Consider the following 20,219-nt stretch of genomic DNA (forward strand, 5'->3'; position numbering starts at 1 on the left):
TCCAGTCCAAAGGATACCTGGTCTTGATTTGGAAAATAGATGTTAGCAATAGTATAGATGTTATTCAAAAAAGATATTTTAAGAAATAACCAGCGTCCCTCCTGGTCAATGAGTGTGTCAAGGATTGTTGGCTGGAATGTTTTGTGAAAGGCAATGGAAACCCCACATGCCTTCCGACTAGGGTGTGGGCCATGAAACCACGTCGGGTAATTTTTGGTTTTACATTTAGGTATATTGGAAGCTATGAAGTGTGTCTCTTGGAATAGAGCTATTTTAACTCCCTTCCTATGAAGACGATATAAGATATGATTCCTCTTTTCAGGTTTATTTAAACCTTTAGTATTGTACGTGCAAAAGGTTAGGTGCGACATCACAGAAAAGAGTGAGAAGGGGATAGAAAGAGAGAAAAGAAAAGGAAAAAGAAGAAAGGAATAGAAATAAGATCGTTAAGAAAGAGAAGAGGTAAGTAAGCTAAGTAGGACTAGATGGCCTACTGCTCCTGAGTATCTACTAGTAGACTATTGTCTAATGTGGCACTCTGCCACGTCCCTAGTAGAGGTACGGGGAAGCCTACGGCACTTCAAGAGCTCCCCCATCCCCACGACAGACCCCCACCTGAAATATGAATAACAAACCACGTATGCAATTTAATAATGGTCAATAACTTTTCCTTCCCTCCCTCCTCCTAACCCCCGAATGTTTGATATATTTCAAATATAAAACATATGGCACCGGGAGAACACGGTACAACCAACTTAGAAAAATGTAATTAAACCAGAGCTCAATATCAGATCTAGATGAAGGGGAAGGGGAAAAGGGGAGAAGGAAAAAGACAACTGGGGAAAAAGGAACTATGTAACGCAGGGAGTGATGCGAAGATAAAGGACCAGTGGGGAGAAGCAGGAAAAATTTGGAGAACAGAGAGAAAAAAAAAAAAAAAAGAAGAAGTGGGGGGAAGGGGGTAAGAGAGTTGAATATGGTGTGGGGCATATGGTATGTGTAATTATGGCGGGGGAGAATAGGTGGTGATCCGGGTGCTAGAGAGTGATGAGAGTGTGGAGAATGTAGGAAGGTGGGAAGTGGGGAGAAAGAAGAAAAAAAAAAAAGGGGAGGGGAGGGGGGGGGGGGGAAGGAGATGGTATGATGGGAGAGGTGGGAAAAAGCATTGATATACTTATGCTCTATAGATAGGTAGGTAGGTAAACAGTCAAATATAATCAACATGTATCTCGCCTCCTGGCTCCTCCAGTATCTTTCCTTTCTTTCTCTGGATGGTCAGCGATGATCAGCGATGTACATCTCGGGGGGATCCTCCAGCTCGTCTGTTCTGTACTTGTCGCCATTGCTCCCTTGGTGGTAAGGATGTGGGACCCCCCGGAGTTTGCCAGTCTGGCAGGCTGATCATAGGCAGTTCGAAAGTCCCTAAGAAATTAGGAAGATCTCCCAAGGTCCGGAGGACTGCCGACTTCCCATTCTTCTTTGCTAGGAGTTGGAAAGGATATCCCCAGCGATATGGAATATCTTTATCTTTAAGGGACTGGAGTAGTGGTCTTAAGGCCTTACGTAGTTGTAGTGTTCTCCGTGATAGTTCTGGCAGGACAATCAAGGGTGTCTGTCCCTTTATATGTACCTGCTCCTTTCTCTCTGCATCTTTGTAGTATGGCCTCCTTTTCTTTATAGAAATGGACCCGACATATCACATCTCTTGGTCTGGCCGGGTCAGAGGATTTCGGACCCAGGGATCTGTGGATGCGGTCCAGTTCTGTGCGTTGTTCTGGATCACGTTGGAGGAGACGGGTGAAGAATTTTTGTGCCCATTCGTCCAGCTGTGATGATTCCACTGCCTCTGTGAGGCCTCTAATCCTTAAGTACTTACGGCGATGCCAGTTCTCGATGTCATCTAAATGGGTTGAAATGTCCTGTATCTGGGCTGTGTGCTCTGATAGGACTTGTTGATGTGATTCTATATGGGAAAATATCTGTTCCTGCACCTCTTCTGTAGCTGCTACACGCTGGCCAATTTGTTTGATCTCTGATTGTATAGCAGCCATGTCCTGCTTGTGGGATTCCCTTAGTTTCCCCAGCAAAGAGTCAATTTCCTGGTTGGAATTGATCTAATATGTGCTTTCCAATCCCAATCTTCCTCTTGTACCTGTGATTGGTCTGGTTTATTCTTGTCTCTGCTGGTGGAGGTATTTAAATTGGAGGGTCTTTGTTCTTTAAGTGATGTGTGTTGTTGTGGTGGTTTTATTATGGGCTCCTCTCCGGGTGCTGCAGGTCTGCTTCCCATAGCTGCTGGAGTCTGTTGTAATATTGGGCTGGAGCCTTGCTCTGCCTGTAACTCCTCTGGAGATCGTTGTTGTGTCTGGGGCAAGGGGTTATCAGTATTCCCCTCTGTGGTGCCCAGCTTTAATGTGTCTGCGTTTAGAGCTGTGCTGGCTACCGGTATGTGTGGGGGCAGTGAGGTCGCTCCGCTGGATCTTTGCTGAGCGTTACCTCCTGTCTCAGTATCTGCCAGCGCCATCTTGGAGAGAGCAGTGGTGTCAGGCTGAGAGGCTGCGGCCCCGAAAAAGCGGGCGATATCAGCGCCTTCTCCCTCCTGGATCTGTGTGCTCGTCGCCCGTCCTCTCCTGCGTGCCATTACCGTCCTGGAGCCCGGTGAGTGCCTGTGTTATTGGAGTTCTGCCGTGGGTCTGTGGGAGCTCCTTCTTTCTGCGTCCTAACGCGCCATCGGCTAGCTCCGCCCCCTATACATAATAGTTTTCAATAAGAAATGATAATTGGTAATTCTAAACATTTTTTTAATAATCATTTAGTGCACTCAATTATTTTATCTTCCTTTTGTAGACGAGTGACTTTAACATCATGTATTTTTTTTCTGGTACATTGTCAATAAAACATTTAAAAAAATAAAATGGCTACTTCCGTGTGTGAGTTCTCTGATGTTGGACAAGATTTGATTTCCGATTAAAACATTTCCCACAATTTGAACATGAAAAGGACTTTTCCTCTGTGTGAGTTATTTGATGTATAGAAAGTTCTGATTTATCCCTAAAACATTTCCCACATTTGGAACAGAAAATTGGCTGCTCTCCCATGTGAATTAAGAAATGTAGTCTAAGTTTGTATTTCCTACTATAAAGTTTCCCACATTCTGAACAAGAAAATGGCTTTTCCCCTGTGTGAACACTTTGATGTCTAACAAGATTTGGTTTCTGATTAAAACATTTCCCACATTCTGAACAGACAAATGGCTTCTCTCCTGTGTGAATTCTCTGATGTTTTACAAGTTCAGATTTCTTCCTACATGGTTTCCCACATTCTGAACAAGTCAATGGCTTCTTCCCCTTGTGACTTCCCTTATGTTTTACAAGTATGGATTTGGATTTCTCATTATAATTTTTCCCACACTCTGAACTTGAAAATGGCTTGTCTCTTGTGTGCGTTATCTGATGTTTACCAAGATCTGATTTATCTTTAAAACCTTCCCCACATTCTAAACATGTAAATAGCTTCTGCCCTATGTGACTTCTCTGATGTACAACAGGTCTTGATTTACTACTGAATTGTTTGCTACATTGTGAGCATGAAAATGGATTCTCCCCTGTGTGAATTCTCTGATCTATTTCAACTTGGGCTTTTCCACTATAATGTTTCCCACATTCTGAGCATGAATACGACTTCTCCCCTTTGTGACTCCTTTGATGTGCAAGAAGGCTTGATTTACTATTGTAATATTTTCCACATTCTGAACATAAAAATGATTTCTTTGCTGTGTAAACAATTTCATTTTCAAAAGCACCTCTTTGATTTTCATTTTGCATATTTGTCTTTGATGAGGCAGAAGAAAGAACCTGGTCAAAAGGATCACAAGACATATTTTTTCCAAGATGAGCTTGAGCTATAGCTGCAAAAATAACAGGTTCTTCACATGTATCTGGTTTGCTATTATGATTATCAGCTGCAAAATCTGAGAATCGCAGATCTCCCTCAGAGCTCCTGGTATAGTCATCTGCCAAGAATAAAACTGATTTTATTATTTTTTTTATAACAGTGCATTTGCATATTAATATTTATTTTGTTATATATTTTATATTTCAATACAAACTGTAATACAATTCAATTATCATCAGAATAAGACAGTATACCACAAAAGAGGGACTGATAATTTATGATGTTAGCCCACCAGGTTGGGCCCTTTCAAATTGTCAATATTCTACACCATGTGCAGACTTATTAGGCAATTTGTATTTTAGAGGATTTTCTTTTATTATTGATCAACAACTATGTTCTCAGTCAACCCAAAAGACTTATAAATATCAAAGCTTAATATTTTTGAAAGTTGGAGTGGGGTTTTGTTAGATTTGGATTTATCTGAGGAGGATATCTGTTTGTGCAGGTAACTATTACTGTGCAGAATTATTAGGCAACTTAATAAAAACCAAATATATTCCCATCTCACTTGTTTATTTTTACCAGGTAAACCAATATAACTGCACACAATTTAGAAATAAACATTTCTGACATGCAAAAACAAAACCCCAAAAAATTAGTGACCAATATAGCCACCTTTTTTTATGACACTCAACAGCCTACCATCCATAGATTCTATCAGTTGCTTGATCTGTTTACGATCAACATTGCATGCAGCAGCCACCACAGCCTCCCAGACACTGTTCCGAGAGGTGTACTGTTTTCCCTCACTGTAGATCTTACATTTTATGAGGGACCACAGGTTTCAATGGGGCTCAGGTCAGGTGAACAAGGTGGCCATGTTATTATTTTTTCATCTTTAGACATTTACTGGCCAGCCACGCTGCGAAGTACATGGATGGATGTGATGGAGCATTGTCCTGCATGAAAATCATGTTTTTCTTGAACAATACCGACTTCTTCCTGTACCACTGCTTGAAGAAGTTGTCTTCCAGAAACTGGCAGTAGGTCTGGGAGTTGTTCTTCACTCCATCCTCAACCCGAAAAGGTCCCACAAGTTCATCTTTGAAGATACCAGCCCATACCAGTACCCCACCTCCACCTTGCTGGCATCTGAGTCGGAGTGGAGCTCTCTGCCCTTTACTGATCCAGCCTTTGGCCTATCCATCTGGCCCATCAAGAGTCACTCTCATTTCATCAGTCCATAAAACCTTTGAAAAATCAGTCTTAACATATTTCTTGGCCCAGTCTTGACATTTTATCTTATGTTTCTTGTTCAACAGTGGTAGTTTTTCAGCCTTCCTTACCTTGGCTATGTCCCTGAGTATGACACATCTTGTGCTTTTTGATACTCCGGTAACATTGCAGCTCTGAAATATGGCCAAACTGGTGGCAAATGGCATCTTGGCAGCTTCACGCTTGATTTTTTTCAATTCATGGGCAGTTATTTTGTGCCTTTTTTACCCAAGACGCTTCTTGTGACCCTGTTGGCTATTAGCCATGAAACGCTTGATTGTTCGGTGATCACGCTTCAAAAGTTTGGCAATTTCAAGACTGCTGCATCTCTCTGCAAGACATCTCACAATTTTGGACTTTTCAGAGCCCGTCAAATCTCTCTTCTGACCCATTTTGCCAAAGGAAAGGAAGTTGCCTGATAATTAAGCACACCTAGGGTGTTGATGTCATTACACCACATCCCTCCTCATTACAGAGATGCACATCACCTGATTTACTTAATTGGTAGTTGGCTCTCAAGCCTATACAGCTTGGAGTAGGACAACATGTATAAAAATTATCATGTGATCAAAATACTCATTTGCCTAATAATTCTGCACAGTGTATTGTAGCTGTCTTCCCTGTAGTTTCATGTTTCACTGCGTCTTTTCACCATCCATTTCCCGTTACTAGTGATGAGTAAACCCGAACTGTAAAGTTCGGCGTCCGTACCAGATGCCTACTGTCCATGCATGGACTCCGAGCAAGGACTTCTCAGGGAAATCCGTGTAACTGTTCAGGTTCGGCAACCCGGATAATGATAGAAGTGTAATCTAGGTGGCTCTAACACTACTTCCGGGTCAGCTCATTACCTCTCATACATATTCACTGCTGCACCCACTCACCATCAGTCCCAGCATCTGCGACTGGTTGCAGTCAGGCTGTTCCCTCACCTTGTGTGACAGCCTCTATGATCGGTTGGAATCACACATGCTGTCTGCATGCCTTTAGTGGTGTAATAACTAATAAATAAAAAAATTGGTGTAGGGTCCCACCATATTGTGATACCCAGAGCAGATAAAGCATATGGCTACAGGCTGCATCAACCAGCCATGTGCTTATCTTGGCTCTGTATCAAAATAAGAAAGACCCTGTGTTTTTGTTTTTTTTATTTTATTTAAATAAATAATTACAAAAACTGGTTGCGGTCCCCCCCCAATTTCAATACCCAGCCAAGATAAAGCTGACAACTGGGGGCTGGTATTCTCAGGCTGGGGAAGCCCATGGTTATTGGGCCACTCAGTCTAAAAATTGCAGCCTGCAACTGGCTAGAATTGTCACATCCATTAGATGTGACAAACCCGACACATAACCCTGCTTATCCCGATTGCCCTGGTGCGGTGGCAATCGGGTAATATGAGGGGTTAATAACAGCTCACAGCAGCCACTAAGCCTTAGGTAAGTAATAGGTACGATCTACGAGATACCCCCATTATTAATCCTGTAAAAGAAAAACACATACAAATATTTTATTTGAAATTAACAATACAAAAAAAAACTTTTTATCCAATCTATTAACCTCACAAACACCTAGGTCTGACGTAATCCACGAGGTCCCATGATGATCCAAGCTCTGCAGCATAATGAAGTCACAGCGCGCGAGCACATTGCAGAACATTACATATATGTACACTACGTAGATCAACCCCAAATTAGTATACAATAAATTATGGAAGTTACATCAAATATAGGGGAAAAAAATATGGACAAAAATATATTAGGTCAAGCACTATATACAAAGTATCAATATGAAAAAATGTGCGCTAGAGACCAGAATCAGTATAAAGTAGATTTGATTAAATTATTAAAATTACTATGAATAAAAGAGAAATATCGCAAATGGCCACAAGGTGACATTGCTCACAAGATACAGGGAAAATTCAAAGTTACCATCACTACTGACAAGAGGCTGTATTGTGGCTAATTGTAAAAAAATGTTTAGTGCCATCGTGAAAAAACAAACAACAGCCTTATTGAATATGCAAAGAAATTGTGAATAAAAATAAGGTGGTTAATAGTGAAAAGAATGTCATTACAAATAAAGTGCTTAATGCATATAGTGAAAATAACAGTAATGCGGGCGTCACACGGTACGATATATCTGGCGATATGTCGTCGGGGTCACGTCGTTAGTGACGCACATAAGGCATCGTCAGAGATATTGTACCTTGTGACACCTATGAACGAGCAGAAATACTCATTTTCTCATTCATCATTGACATGTCGTTCATTTTCATAATCTCATTCCTCCTTCTGTGCTCCGGTTGTTCGTCGCTCCTATGGCAGCGCACATCGCTCCGTGTGACACCCCGGGAGCGACAAACACAGCTTACCTGCGTCCCGCCGGCAATGCGGAAACAAGGAGGTGAGCGGGATGTTTACGTCCCGCTCATCTCCGCCCCTCCGCTTCTATTGGCAGGCTGCCGTGTGACGTCGCTGTGACGCCGAACGTCCCTCCCCCTTCAGGAAGAGGATGTTCGCCCGCAAAACGACGTCGCCCGGGAGGTAAGTACGTGTGACGGGGGTTAACGACTTTGTGCGCCACGGGCAACTAATTGCACAAACGACGGGGGCGGGTGCGTTTGCAAATTCGATCGGACGATTTATCGTCCCGTGTGACGCCCGCATAAAGGCTGCTTTACACGGTACGACCGATTGTGAAATTGCACAATCGATCGTACCCGCCCCCGTCCTTTTTGCGTCACGGGCAAATTGCTGCCCGTGGCGCACAAAGTCGGTAACCCCCCGTCACACACACTTACTTCCCGTCCGACCTCGCTGTGGGCGGCGAACGTCCATTTCCTGGAGTGGGAGGGACGTTCGGCGTCACAGCGATGTCACACGGCCGCCGGCCAATAGAAGCGGAGGGGCGGAGATGAGCGGGATGTAAACATCCCGCCCACCTCCCTCCTTCCACATAGCCGGCGAGAGCTGCGGTTCGCATGTAAGCGATGTTTATCGTTCCCGGGGTGTCACACGGAGCGGCGTGTGCTACCCCGGGAACGATGAACAATTAAATTAAACGATATTATGAAACCTAGCGAGCAGTACATGACCCACGATTTGTGAGCGATACTGCGTCGCTAGGAGGTGTCACACAGGCCGGATGTGCGTCACAAAAAACGTGACCCCGACGATCTATCGCACGATAGATCTTCTGGTGTAAAGCAGCCTTTAGAGTAGCAAAGTCACAAAATTCCTCTTCTAGTTTAATGATCAGATATCAGATACTGACTAATAGTAAAGTGAATCCATGTATATTATAGCAGCAAAACAATTTTAAAGTGCATAGATGGATCTTAGTCAAATATAATCATATCACCTATGTCAGGGAGCAATGCCATGACTCCAACGTGTGTTTCGACGCAGTGCCTCCGTCGCTCAACAGGATATTATTATATAGTAGGCATAGCCAATCAGGGGGAATAAGAAAGGTGAAACTAATGTTTCCATTGGCGCATGCCAATGACCTCTGCTAAGTAAGGGCCAGCCCACACAGCAGCAGACATGGAGCTCTGCCCACAAAGGGGAAAGGCCATCACTGTGGTCAAATCATCAGCCCATCTTGACGCGATGCTGGATGGTATAGGGATATCAGTGAGAATGCGGTTTACATTGTTTCACCAGACATAGAAGAAAAGGGGCATATAGAATCAAAGGTGATAGTTATATGTGCGGCCGGTGACGCAGACACTGAGGACAGAACCCTGCCCAAAAGGGGAGGAGTTACGGCCAGGGGTCACATCAGCGGTCAGGTGCAACACTGCATGCAACAGTATGATACTGATATAGCCAGTTAGCCACAAGACCAAGTCATATTTATTAATAGACAAAATAAATGAATATGGAAAGTATGGTGAAAGCTAATAGGTCGGTGATGCAAGGACCGAACGTGAACTCCACCCACAAGGGAAGGAGCCACGTCGCATCACCAGCCCATAACAAAAACCAAGATGAACAGATGGTAGGTAATGCACCAATATACAACGAAGTGGAAAATATATATATGTTCCAGACAAGTGATGATAAGCATGCCGGACACAGAACTCCGCCCACAGGGGGAGCCGTGTCCCGCGGTCACATCACCAGCATACGGCAGGACCTAAATTAGCTAAAAAATTGGAAATGAAGGCACACACCAGCCAATATGAATCCATGTGACAAAGTACAGTATATAAATGATGTGATGTTGGTGAAGCAAGCACCAGACGTAGAACACCGCCCATAAGGGAAGAATCACCAGCCCATAACACCCCGTAATGAAAAGAGGTGGACATCACAAGACCGTAATATAAATAAAGGATGTATATTTCATGTGGCCGATAATGTGAGAGCCAGACATGGGACTTCACCCAAAGGTAGGAGCCATGTACAGTGGTCACATTAACAGCACACATGCAAGGAGCTAATGATATGGGCACCAAGTGCAGTCATCTCAAAAGGTGAGGGGGAATTTTTGCTAAATCACAATGATGACCATCATTATAAAGTTGCACACAACAATATGGGGTGCAAAATATATGGGTGATCGCAAGAGGCAAATTGATGGGAGCACCGAACGCAGACTCTGCCCACCAAGTGGAGGCAGCACGTCCAATGATCACACCAACAGCCCCCAACACATATAGACTGCAAATTATATCCATAAGTTTGAAAATCGTAATACAATGTTGCATATATGTGCTGTACAGCTAATGATGAGCGGGCTGGACACGGAATTCCACCCACAGGAAGGAAACGCGTCCGGCAGTCAGATCAGCAGCACACTGCAGGACATAAATTAGATAAGAAATTGGAAATGAAGGCACACACCAGCCAACGTGAATACATATGACAAGGTAATATTCATGCCGTGATGTTGGTGATGCAAACACAAGACGCAGAACTTCGACCATAAGAGAGCAACCGTGTCCAGCGGTCAGATCAACAGCCCATAACTCCCCATGATGATATTAACGTGGTCATTGATGCAAGTACTGGACATAACTCCCAAATTAAATGGGCCGCGTCAGGCAGTCGCACCAACACAAAACACGACAACATTAGAAAACCAAAGCATAATACAGAAAAACAATGTAAATATAAAAACGCAGTGTGACCATGTGTTGCACATAAATACTACACACCGTTGATGTCATACAAAATAGTCCCTACCTACAAAAATTATTAAATATACTGCATGTCTTTACACTACATTATTATCAATATGCAACCCAAGATACATTTATAGAAACAACAAATGTATACATATATGTTTAGAATGGGAAAAAGTTAAAAAAGAGGAAAGAGGGACATATATATATATATATATACATATATATATGAGTCCAGCAATGTAGACCAGCTCACTCCTGTGAATTGCCTGGATCCTCAGCTGACCTGGTTAACTCCGTTGTGCCCGGATCAGGACGTAGGAGTCCATCCATACAAATGTGAACAACAACAAGGCAGAGTCCAGCAATAACGTGAGCAATCCAGGATGCTGTTAAAAAAAAAATTTCATTCAGCGAGAAACTAGGGGAGTGGGTGGATTTTTATCTTCAACCCCTAGTGCCATTAACACCAAGTCACCTTAAAGATTCCAAAAGTATGATACAGATTATGGAAAAATTTCACTGGCAATCTGACTATATGTGGCTATCTTGCGATGTGGTGGGGTTATATCCCTCTATCCCCCATCACGTCGCGATACGATGTATCACATATTATTTGTCCAGATACAGTAATTATGAGGATTCCATCCAGAAGTTTATTGTCTCTTCAATTCAGTTTCTTTTGGGTCACAATTATATTTTTCGTTTGATAAGAGATACTTCCTCCAGACACAAGGCGTGAGCATGGGCGCTAAGTTTTCACCTTCCCTAGCTAACCTGGTTATGTCCGTATGGGAGGAAAATTATATTTTTAACATTGATAACCCATACAAGGATAATATTGTTTGGCTGGGTAGATTTATTGATGATCTGATATTTGTCTGCAGGGGTAGTCTCTCGTCTGCGAAATTTTTTTTTTCTTATTTGGATTTGAATGATTTCTATCTAAAATTTACGAGTAGTGGTCATGAGGTATCAACAAACTTCTTGGACCTAAAATTGACCGCAGATTTGGATAGCAATAAGGTCTTGATATCTCCCTATAAAAAACCTACTGCATGCAATAGTATTTTAATGGCTTCCTCTAGTCATCCCAAACATGTCATTCAGAATATTCCTGTGGGGGAGCTTATTAGACTAAAAAGGAATACCACATCTAGTGATAGATTGGAGGAAGAAATTGAAATAACTTGTAACAATTTAAAAAAAAAAGGGGGTATCCCAATTGGTCTTTGGAGAGAGCCAAGAAAAAAATAGCAGGCATTAATAGGGTTAAGCTGTTGGATTCTACTAAGAAAAAAAGACAGTTTGACTCCAAAATTTCTGGGGTAGTTTTCAGCACCAACTATAGTCCTCAGTTTAATTCTATTGTTAAAATTATCAGAAAATATCTTCCGTTATTATCTCAGAATGATATTTTGAAAAACATTGTGGAAAATAATGATATTGCCTTTGTGGCAAAAAGAGTCCCAACCTTAGCTACATTATTATCACCTAGCATGTTCAAAGATCCAGACAAAATCTCCCCTAGCAACTGGTTAAAAACAATAGGATTTTTTAAATGCGGTGCTAATATTTGTAAGTGCTGCGGTTTTGCTAATAAGTCTAAAATATTTACATCTATTTCCAATGAAAAACAGTTTAATGTTCGTTCTTTTATAAACTGTAATACGGAGAATGTAGTTTATTTAATTAATTGCAATATATGCCGCATGCAATATGTAGGCTGCACGATGAACCCCCTTAAAACCAGAATCCGCAAACATCTTTCAGATGCTAGCAATTTGCCAATGGTTGGTGCATCAGTAGTATCCCGACATTTTTCAAAAAAACACAATGGGGATTTACGCGGTTTTTCTTTTATGGGCATAGAGCATGTAAAAAAACCATTGAGAGGGGGAGATTTCATAAAAAAGTGCTTGCAAGAGAGAGTAGGTGGATATTTGAGCTGGGGACCCGCATGCCACAGGGCTTTAACAATCGTATGGATATCATTATGCACTATTGATACATTGTTGCATTATATGTTGCTGGCTATTACTACTGTGTTAGGCTTTTTGTATCACTTTAAAAATAATTTTATGGTCAGGTTATTGGATTTTCTGATTGTATTTTTCCCCAAAATGTTGAATCCTTTCCTTATAACTCTTATGCATGCTGTATATTGATTAATATGCGGATAGCTTACATGTTTGATTTGCTTTTCTAGCTTATGTTTTTAAATCTCTCGTACATGTTTGTAATTACCCTGATGGGAGTGAGATGTATATAAGGTTCTATGTTTGGAAAGCAGATCAGATTCTGGACCGTGAAGAAGGCGGATTTTACCGCTGAAACGCGTAGTCCTATCTGCGCTATTTTCCTGCGATAATGCTGTTCTGAATTGCTTGGACCATTATATTTTAATGAATTTCTGAATAAAAAGAAGGAAAATTTTTTTTAACAGCATCCTGGATTGCTCACATTATTGCTGGACTCTGCCTTGTTGTTGTTATATATATATATATATATATATATATATATATATATATATATATATATATATATATACATATATATATATATACATATATATAATATATGATATATATATATATATATAATCATATATATATATATATATATATATATATATATATATATATATATATATATTTAACCTTAACCCTATCTTACGTTTGCAATTGCTAGTGCCGTGTCAGTGTCTCTTATGGTAACACCTACTGGAACTCTCAAAACACTTTCTGTGGCAATGGCACTCTACTTCTCTATGCAGAGGTATAGAGTTGAGTCTATGGAGGGGGCAGAGGCTGGAGTCTGGAGCAGGACTCGGGAACGGTGAGACCCTGGAGCAGAAACCAAGTCCACACCATAGAGCAGTAGCAGTCGGGAGGCGTGACCCAGGAGGCAGGACTTGGGAGCAGCAGCCAAGCAAACATCATAGCGCAGTAGAGGCCAGGAGGCGGGATCCAGGTCACAACACTCAGGAAGTGGGACTCTGGATCGTGTGAGCAACTTTTACCATGCCATGGTGGGAGGAAGCCGCAGGACGATTTGGGAGCTACATTATGCCTACTCCTGTGGCTCTAGTGTTAGGTTATGTCTTCGTGATGTTAGTGACATAACCTAGTGTCATGTGACATAACCTAGTGCTGGAGGCGCTGACTAACTAGGGCTTTTTTTGGAGTAGGGGTTATATGCCAATGTATGGAAAGCGCTATGGAATTAATAGCGCTATATAAATGAATAAATATTATTATATATTATTATTATATTTAAAGCCTACTCTAAAGATCCCTAAACATCAAGCTTGGGCTTAGGCCGCTTTACACGCTGCGACATCGCTAGCAATTGCTAGCGATGTCGAGCGCAATAGCACCCGACCCCGTCGCACGGCTGATATGTGGTGATCGCTGCCGTAGCGAACATTATCGCTACGGCAGCGTCACAGGTACATACATGCTCTGCGACGTCGCTGTAACCGGCGAACCACCTCCTTTCTAATGGGGCGGTTCGTTCAGCGACGTCACAGCAGCGTCACAGAACCGCCGCCCAATAGAAAAGGAGGGGTGGAGATGAGCGGCCGGAACATGCCACCCACCTCCTTCCTTCCTCCTTTTCGATGTGTGCTGCCGCAGGAACGACAAAACAACATCGTACCTGCAGCAGCACCGATATTATGGAAATTAACGACGTGTCAACGAGCAACGATTTTGCACATTTTTGCGCTCGTTGATCGTCGCTCATTTGTGTTACACATTGCGATGTCGCTACCAGCTTCGGATGTGCGTCATTAACGACGGACCCCGACGATATATCAGCAGCGATGTTGCAGCGTGTAAAGTACCCCTTAGTTTTGGAAAAATACAACGTGTTACAACAATTGAACAAACAACACATATGTATAAAGAGTGGCAAATATAAACATAGAATATAAAATAAAATAAAAAAGTCATCAACATCCGCTGAGTGTTTGTGTATATGTGTAAATTTATATCAGGCATATAAGGCAAATATTGGATGTATAATATACCTGTATAAAATATGGTATAATTAATTATAAAAGGTAAATAGGAAATGTGAAATAATATTATGATGTAAGAGGGGATTCATAGAAACGTGTGATGTCGGCCAAGAGCACAAAAAGTCAAGCTGTATATACCCACATAAAAGTTAATAATAATGAGCCAAAAATGTGATAAAATAAAGAAAAAGAGTGTGAAATCTTGAGAATGTATATAGAGACACGATGCTATATTAAAGTATATTAATCATAACCTAAAAAAAAGTACAAAAATATACAGTATATGATTATATGACACTACATGTAAGTCAACACAATCATGTACAAAAAGATGAGGATAATAGATAGAAATTAGAAATGCTGATCAGTAGAAAACACAACAATCATTCCTGCATGTAGCCACTACATAGACGATCTATAGCAAGAAAAATTTGATTCTTTATGCCCTTTTTCTTCTGTGACTGGTGAAGTAAAACAATGACGAGCGCATGCACGCTGATATCTATCTCTCTATACCATCCAGCATCGCTTTAAGATGGGCTGATGATGTTTCCACAGTTGTAGCCCCTCCCCTTTGTGTGTAGCGCTCCACGACTGCTACTCGTGCCATCCGTCTATGACGTTGTTTATGTTTGCCCTTAGTTACAGGAAGTTATTGGTGTGGTCATGTGCCAATGGAAACATTCATTTCACTTCTCTTATTTCCCCTGATTGGCTATGCCTACTATATAATTATATGCTGTTGAGCGACTAGCCAAGAAGGCACTGCGCCGAAACGCGCGTTGGGGTCGTGGCATTGCTCCCTGACACAGGTAATATGATTATATCTGGCTGAGCTTCATCTATGCACTTTAAAATTGTTTTGCTGCTATATTGTGCACGGATTCACTTTACTATTGGTCAGTATCCGATAATTAAACTATAACAGAAATATTGTGGCTTTGCTGCTCTGTCATTTTCACTCTATTAGCACTTTATTTGTAATGACATTCTTTTCAGTACTAACCAGTTTATTTTTATTCACAATTTCTTTGCATATTCAATAAGGCCATTGTTGTTTATTTTTCGCTATGGCAGTAATAACTTTTCACAATTACCAACAATACAGCATCTTGACAGTAGTGATGGTAACTAAGAATTTTCCCTGTATGTCACTATGCACTCATCCAGCCTATCCCAGATCATTCTGAGGCCAATCTCATGGCGGTTTATACTGATTTCTCTGATCCTTGCTGTGTGTTTGCCTGACTCTTCTTCCAGATATTTTACTAAGAGGTCTATGTCTTCCTTGTGTAACAACCCCCATTTTAAAAAGAACTTGGTGTTCATACTTTTTAGTATTCTCTAGGTGATACCAGCCAGTGTCATAATATTTCGGCGTGACGAGCGATATGCCAGCAAGGTAATGTGCTTCAGTTACCTGGTGAGTGGTAAGTTATCATTGGCAGAGTTGACTTGTGTGGTGCTTTCTCTTTTATAGTTGTGTTGGAATTGTACCCCATGTTGAATTCTGTTTGCCTCACCGGAGATACCATGCTCTCGTTTTTGTATTAGCTCACGAATGCAGTCTAGCTCAGGATTGTAGTCTGAATCAGGGAGCTCATTAACGTACTGTGAAGTGTGCTGTAATGAATCCTGTGGTATAAGCCTCGGGCTAGGTATACTGCTTTGCCTTTGTATTTCAGGTTGTTGCGTGGCCGGTAGATTCGCAGCAGCCTCCTTTGTGTTTAATGCCGGCTTTCACTTATCTCTTTCTTCGATACGGATCAGGTTATTCTCACCCCTGAAATCAAACTTGGTGAACCAATGAGATCCCAACAGCTTGTTATAAAGATCAGGGATAAGTTTCTGTAAGGGCTTGGGCCTGACTGGTTTCATGATACTGAGACCATACTGCAAGATCGAGAACTAACTTGGCTGGGTTTTGCACGTGATCCGCCATTGCTTGAGAGGGAGACAATTGGCCAGTTATAGTATTACGCCTATCAGAGATCACATTCTCAAAAATGTTACCTCCAATAGACTTTGCCAGATGGAGTGAATTATGCCGAGATTCCTAAGGAACCATGGCTTTCATCTTTTTTTTACAAAGATCTAGTCTTAAAATGGGATCTTCTGAATTTCTTCCACCGAAGAGCTGCTGTCTCGAGGAGCAAACTAGAAGCAAGAGAATGGTCGGGTAGCCAGGTCAGAACCAGGGGGTCAGTGTAGGGAGAAACTTGAGAAGGAAAATTATCATAAACTGAACCGAGGTTAAAGATCAAGAATTTCGACTGAGAGAACAAAAAAGACACAAGTACACAGAAGCAAGTCAGATTTTCTGGCACCTAAAGGAAAAGGTACCATAAAAAAATTAATTTTCAATAACTGAAAAAATGTTTTGTTTAAATATTATAATTTGTTTTTAATTGAGCAAAATATAAAAAAATTAATTTAGAAAGTTTGATATTTTTCACCCTTAAACGTGGGAGCAGCTGCTGAGAACCTAGTGTACAAATAGCTCACATTACAACTACAGTAAAAGTGGGTGTAATCTGCTCCCATGTGTGTGATGTCACACCTCCCATCCCCTTCTGGGTGTTTGCAAAAGGATAAGGGAGGATGAAGTTTAGGATCACAGTGCGGAGCCATTTTGTTGGTGACTGCAAAGTGATCCTGACCGTGGAAAGTTTCATTCAGGACCACTATGTTCCCCACTGTATACAGTGCCCCATATAGTCTTCCGCCATATTACAGTGCCCCATAATACTGTGCTCTCATATTACTGTGCCTACATATTACTGTGTCACCTCCACTCTGCTTGCGCTGAGCACAGAGTGCTGACAGGAGGAACTGCCAGGAGTAGAGGTCCGAGGTGAGTACATGTGGCGGAGCGGTGATCATAGCCTGCGATCTATAGTATAATAGCAGGCTCAGGATGCAGATTACTGCTTGCCGTTGCATGTACTCACGTCAGACCTTCACTCCTGGCAGTCCAAAATTTAGTTTATTCTTCTCCAATTATACTTTTCTTTACTTACAGTATATCACAAAAGTGAGTACACCCCTCACATTTTTGTAAAGATTTTATTGTATCTTTTCATGGGACAACACTGAATATATGCCACTTTGATACAATGTAAAGTAGTCAGTGTACAGCTTGTATAACAGTGTAAACTTGGTCTGCCTTCTAAATAACAACAAACAGCCATTAATGTCTAAATCTCTGGGAAGAAAAGTCAGTATATTCCCAAGTGAAAAATGGCCAAATTGTGCCCAAAGTGTCAATATTTTGTATGGCAACCATTATTTGCCTTAACTCTCTTGGACATGGAGTGTACTAGAGTGGAATTTCGCTTTTTTTTTTGCTATTTTGACACATTTGGAAGTTTTTTTACTACTTTCCAGTACATTACATGAGAAATGGATAGTGTCATTCAAAACTACAGTGCCCCGTCCTCCATTATCTTCTATATAGTTCTGTATCAGAGATTCACGAAACTAAGAATCTTTAAAAGTATATTTAGAGGCTGAGCAAATGTCCTGTGATAGACAGAAAGAAATATGAATACAGAAGTATCTCCTCCGCAGTAGCTTAGAGGCAATAATTATGCCAAAAATAGTGTCAAAATGTGTTTTTTATTTTTAAATACAATCTTAAAGGGTAAAATCCACATGAAAAGCTCAGTATAAGGCCCGTTTCACACGTCAGTGAAAAACACAGACGTTCTTCAATGACGTGTAAAACACGCACATGTCCCTCCGTGTGCTGTGATTCACGGCACACGTGGGTTGTCTAAGTGCAAACCGGGCTCCGTTCTCCGTGGTCCATGATTGCACATTGAGATCAACTCACCTGTGCCCGCTCCCCTTGGTGCTGAACGCTCCCGCGGTGCAGCATCCAGCCGGCGCTGACCCCCACAGCAGCTGCTTCCAGGTCGGCTGTGTCGTGCATTCATGAATACGCACGACAGTAATGAGCCAGCTCAGAAGCAGCAGGCAGAACAGGCTACAGAGAGCGTCGCTGGAGCCAGGTGAGTAAAAATTATTTTTATTTGATATGCACGTTTTTTTCTGGAACACACCACTGCGTGGTCCGTTGGACATCAGTGATGCCAGAAAAAAAACGGACATGTCTCCGTACGGCAATCACGGATACATATGTACGCCGCACGGAAACACAGTCAGTGAAAAATCACTGAAGTGTGAGCAGAACTATTGATTATAATGGGTCTGCGTATGTCAGTGATTCTGGTACGTATAAAAAAAAAAAAGCACAAACGTACCAGAACGTCTGAAACAGGCCTAACAAACACTAAAAATGTAACATACAAGTACAAGTAAATCTACAAGCCATTAATTAAGTAGAACCTGTGACTTCTCTGCATTTAATGATCACTACTCACCTGTGCAGTTATCTGTAGGAATCTCCTCTTTACACCACTCATCACCCCTCACATATGTCTCTGTAGTATTAATATGGGTCAGATCTTTACCCTGAAACAAAGATTTAAAAAGTCACAAATAGATGGAGACGTCTTGTAGAATAATTTAGAAAAACAGAGTATTGCGAGTATGCTATGCTAGAGAATTTCAGATGTGGTAGTGCTCAACTGTGCAGCGATACAATCTTCAAAAATTCCAAGAGTATAAAAAAAAAAACAAAAAGGAGTGGCACTCGCCATTTGCACATTTTTTTGTGCTTTTCTAATTCCAAGGTTATATGGTCAAATTTCAAAATGCCCCAAAAATACATTTGCAAAAGTTGGGACCACTGATGTACCCATTGCGGTACTAGCTGCCTGGGTAGCACTGTTCCACAAATGGAAAGGAATTACGGTATGTTCCAAGACAAAGCATAAGGATTTACATATAAATTCATGCAGTTCACCCTTGAATTATTAGTGTCCAGACATCCAATTCACAGATATGAGCGGACCAAGGATTTTCTCAATTTTCCCAGCACCATTACACCACCTCCACCAGTCTAGAAATGTTGACACCTGACAAGAAGGGCACATGGATTTACGGTACTTGCATGAAATTCTGACCCATCAACATGGCGCAACAGAGATCTCATACGAGTAGACAATGTTTTCCACTGCTCTTTCTTTTGACCAATGAAGGGGGTTTTTTTATTTCTGTTTTCCTGGAAAGCATTGGCCCTGGAACGGGACATCTGCTACCATAGCCCAATTATGCTAAGAAATGATGAGAGCATCTGGACACATTAGTATTCTTCTGTAATTTGCAGGACTGTGCACCATCTGTGATAAGAACAATTCTTGATTTATTTTTATTCTTTTATCACACTATTTTCAATATACTCTTGACATCATGCATATAAAAGCCCATAATCTAGCAATAATGACCTTGTGTGAAGTAGTTGAAGTTGCATAATCTTCACAACTACGAAAACTAATCATTTTATTTCATACTACACAGGGATCATGTACCCAACAGGTTTCAGTTGGGAAAGGGCCAGCATTTCTAATACGTTGGCCATTAAGTGTCGTATACTAGTGGATAAAACAAGACTGAACATGAGACCTCCCACATCAAGGAGAGAATTCATAACACCTCTCCATCTACCTTATAATCCTGAGGAACATCGGGACTTTCTTGTTTACAGTCCTGTGGGAGAAGAGGACAGGGACATCTCTCTGGTGTTGTCCTCTCACTGGATAGAACTGGAGGAAACACATACAGGGACTGAATTCATTCTTTACATACAGATAATTATAGGCCATGTGTATTTAGCCCTGTCTATTACCTGGTGATGTGAGGGGCTGGGGAAACTCCATCATGGCGTCCTTGTACAGATCTTTGTGTCCTTCTAAATACTCCCACTCCTCCATGGAGAAATAGATGGTGACATCCTGACACCTTATAGGAACCTGACACATACAATGATA

The 20,219-nt window shown here is 41.4% G+C and overlaps 1 protein-coding gene across 1 annotated transcript; it reads right to left on the reverse strand.

Moving 5' to 3' along the window:
* Nucleotides 1–583: 583 nt before the first annotated feature.
* On the reverse strand, nt 584–20,197 carry LOC142311936 (uncharacterized). Its single transcript, XM_075350806.1, has 4 exons — nt 20,078–20,197; nt 19,897–19,994; nt 18,711–18,801; nt 584–4,012 (listed from the first exon to the last, which is right to left on the reverse strand). The coding sequence occupies exons 1-4, from the start codon at nt 20,160–20,162 to the stop codon at nt 2,919–2,921; spliced, it is 1,368 nt and encodes a 455-aa protein (XP_075206921.1). The 5' UTR covers nt 20,163–20,197; the 3' UTR covers nt 584–2,918.
* Between the last annotated feature and the right edge of the window lie 22 nt (nt 20,198–20,219).

This window comes from Anomaloglossus baeobatrachus, chromosome 5 (genome assembly GCF_048569485.1).
Source record: "Anomaloglossus baeobatrachus isolate aAnoBae1 chromosome 5, aAnoBae1.hap1, whole genome shotgun sequence".
Taxonomy (NCBI): domain Eukaryota; kingdom Metazoa; phylum Chordata; class Amphibia; order Anura; family Aromobatidae; genus Anomaloglossus; species Anomaloglossus baeobatrachus.

Bases quoted from the DNA above. Each gene is read 5' to 3' on its own strand.
- LOC142311936 (XM_075350806.1), bottom strand. From the start codon at position 20,162: ATGGAGGAGTGGGAGTATTTAGAAGGACACAAAGATCTGTACAAGGAC. The intron at 19,995-20,077 runs GTAATAGACAGG...TGTTTCCTCCAG, and splicing joins CCAGCCCCTCACATCACCAG to TTCTATCCAGTGAGAGGACA. The intron at 4,013-18,710 runs GTGAGTAGTGAT...TATTCTTGGCAG, and splicing joins TCCTACAGATAACTGCACAG to ATGACTATACCAGGAGCTCT.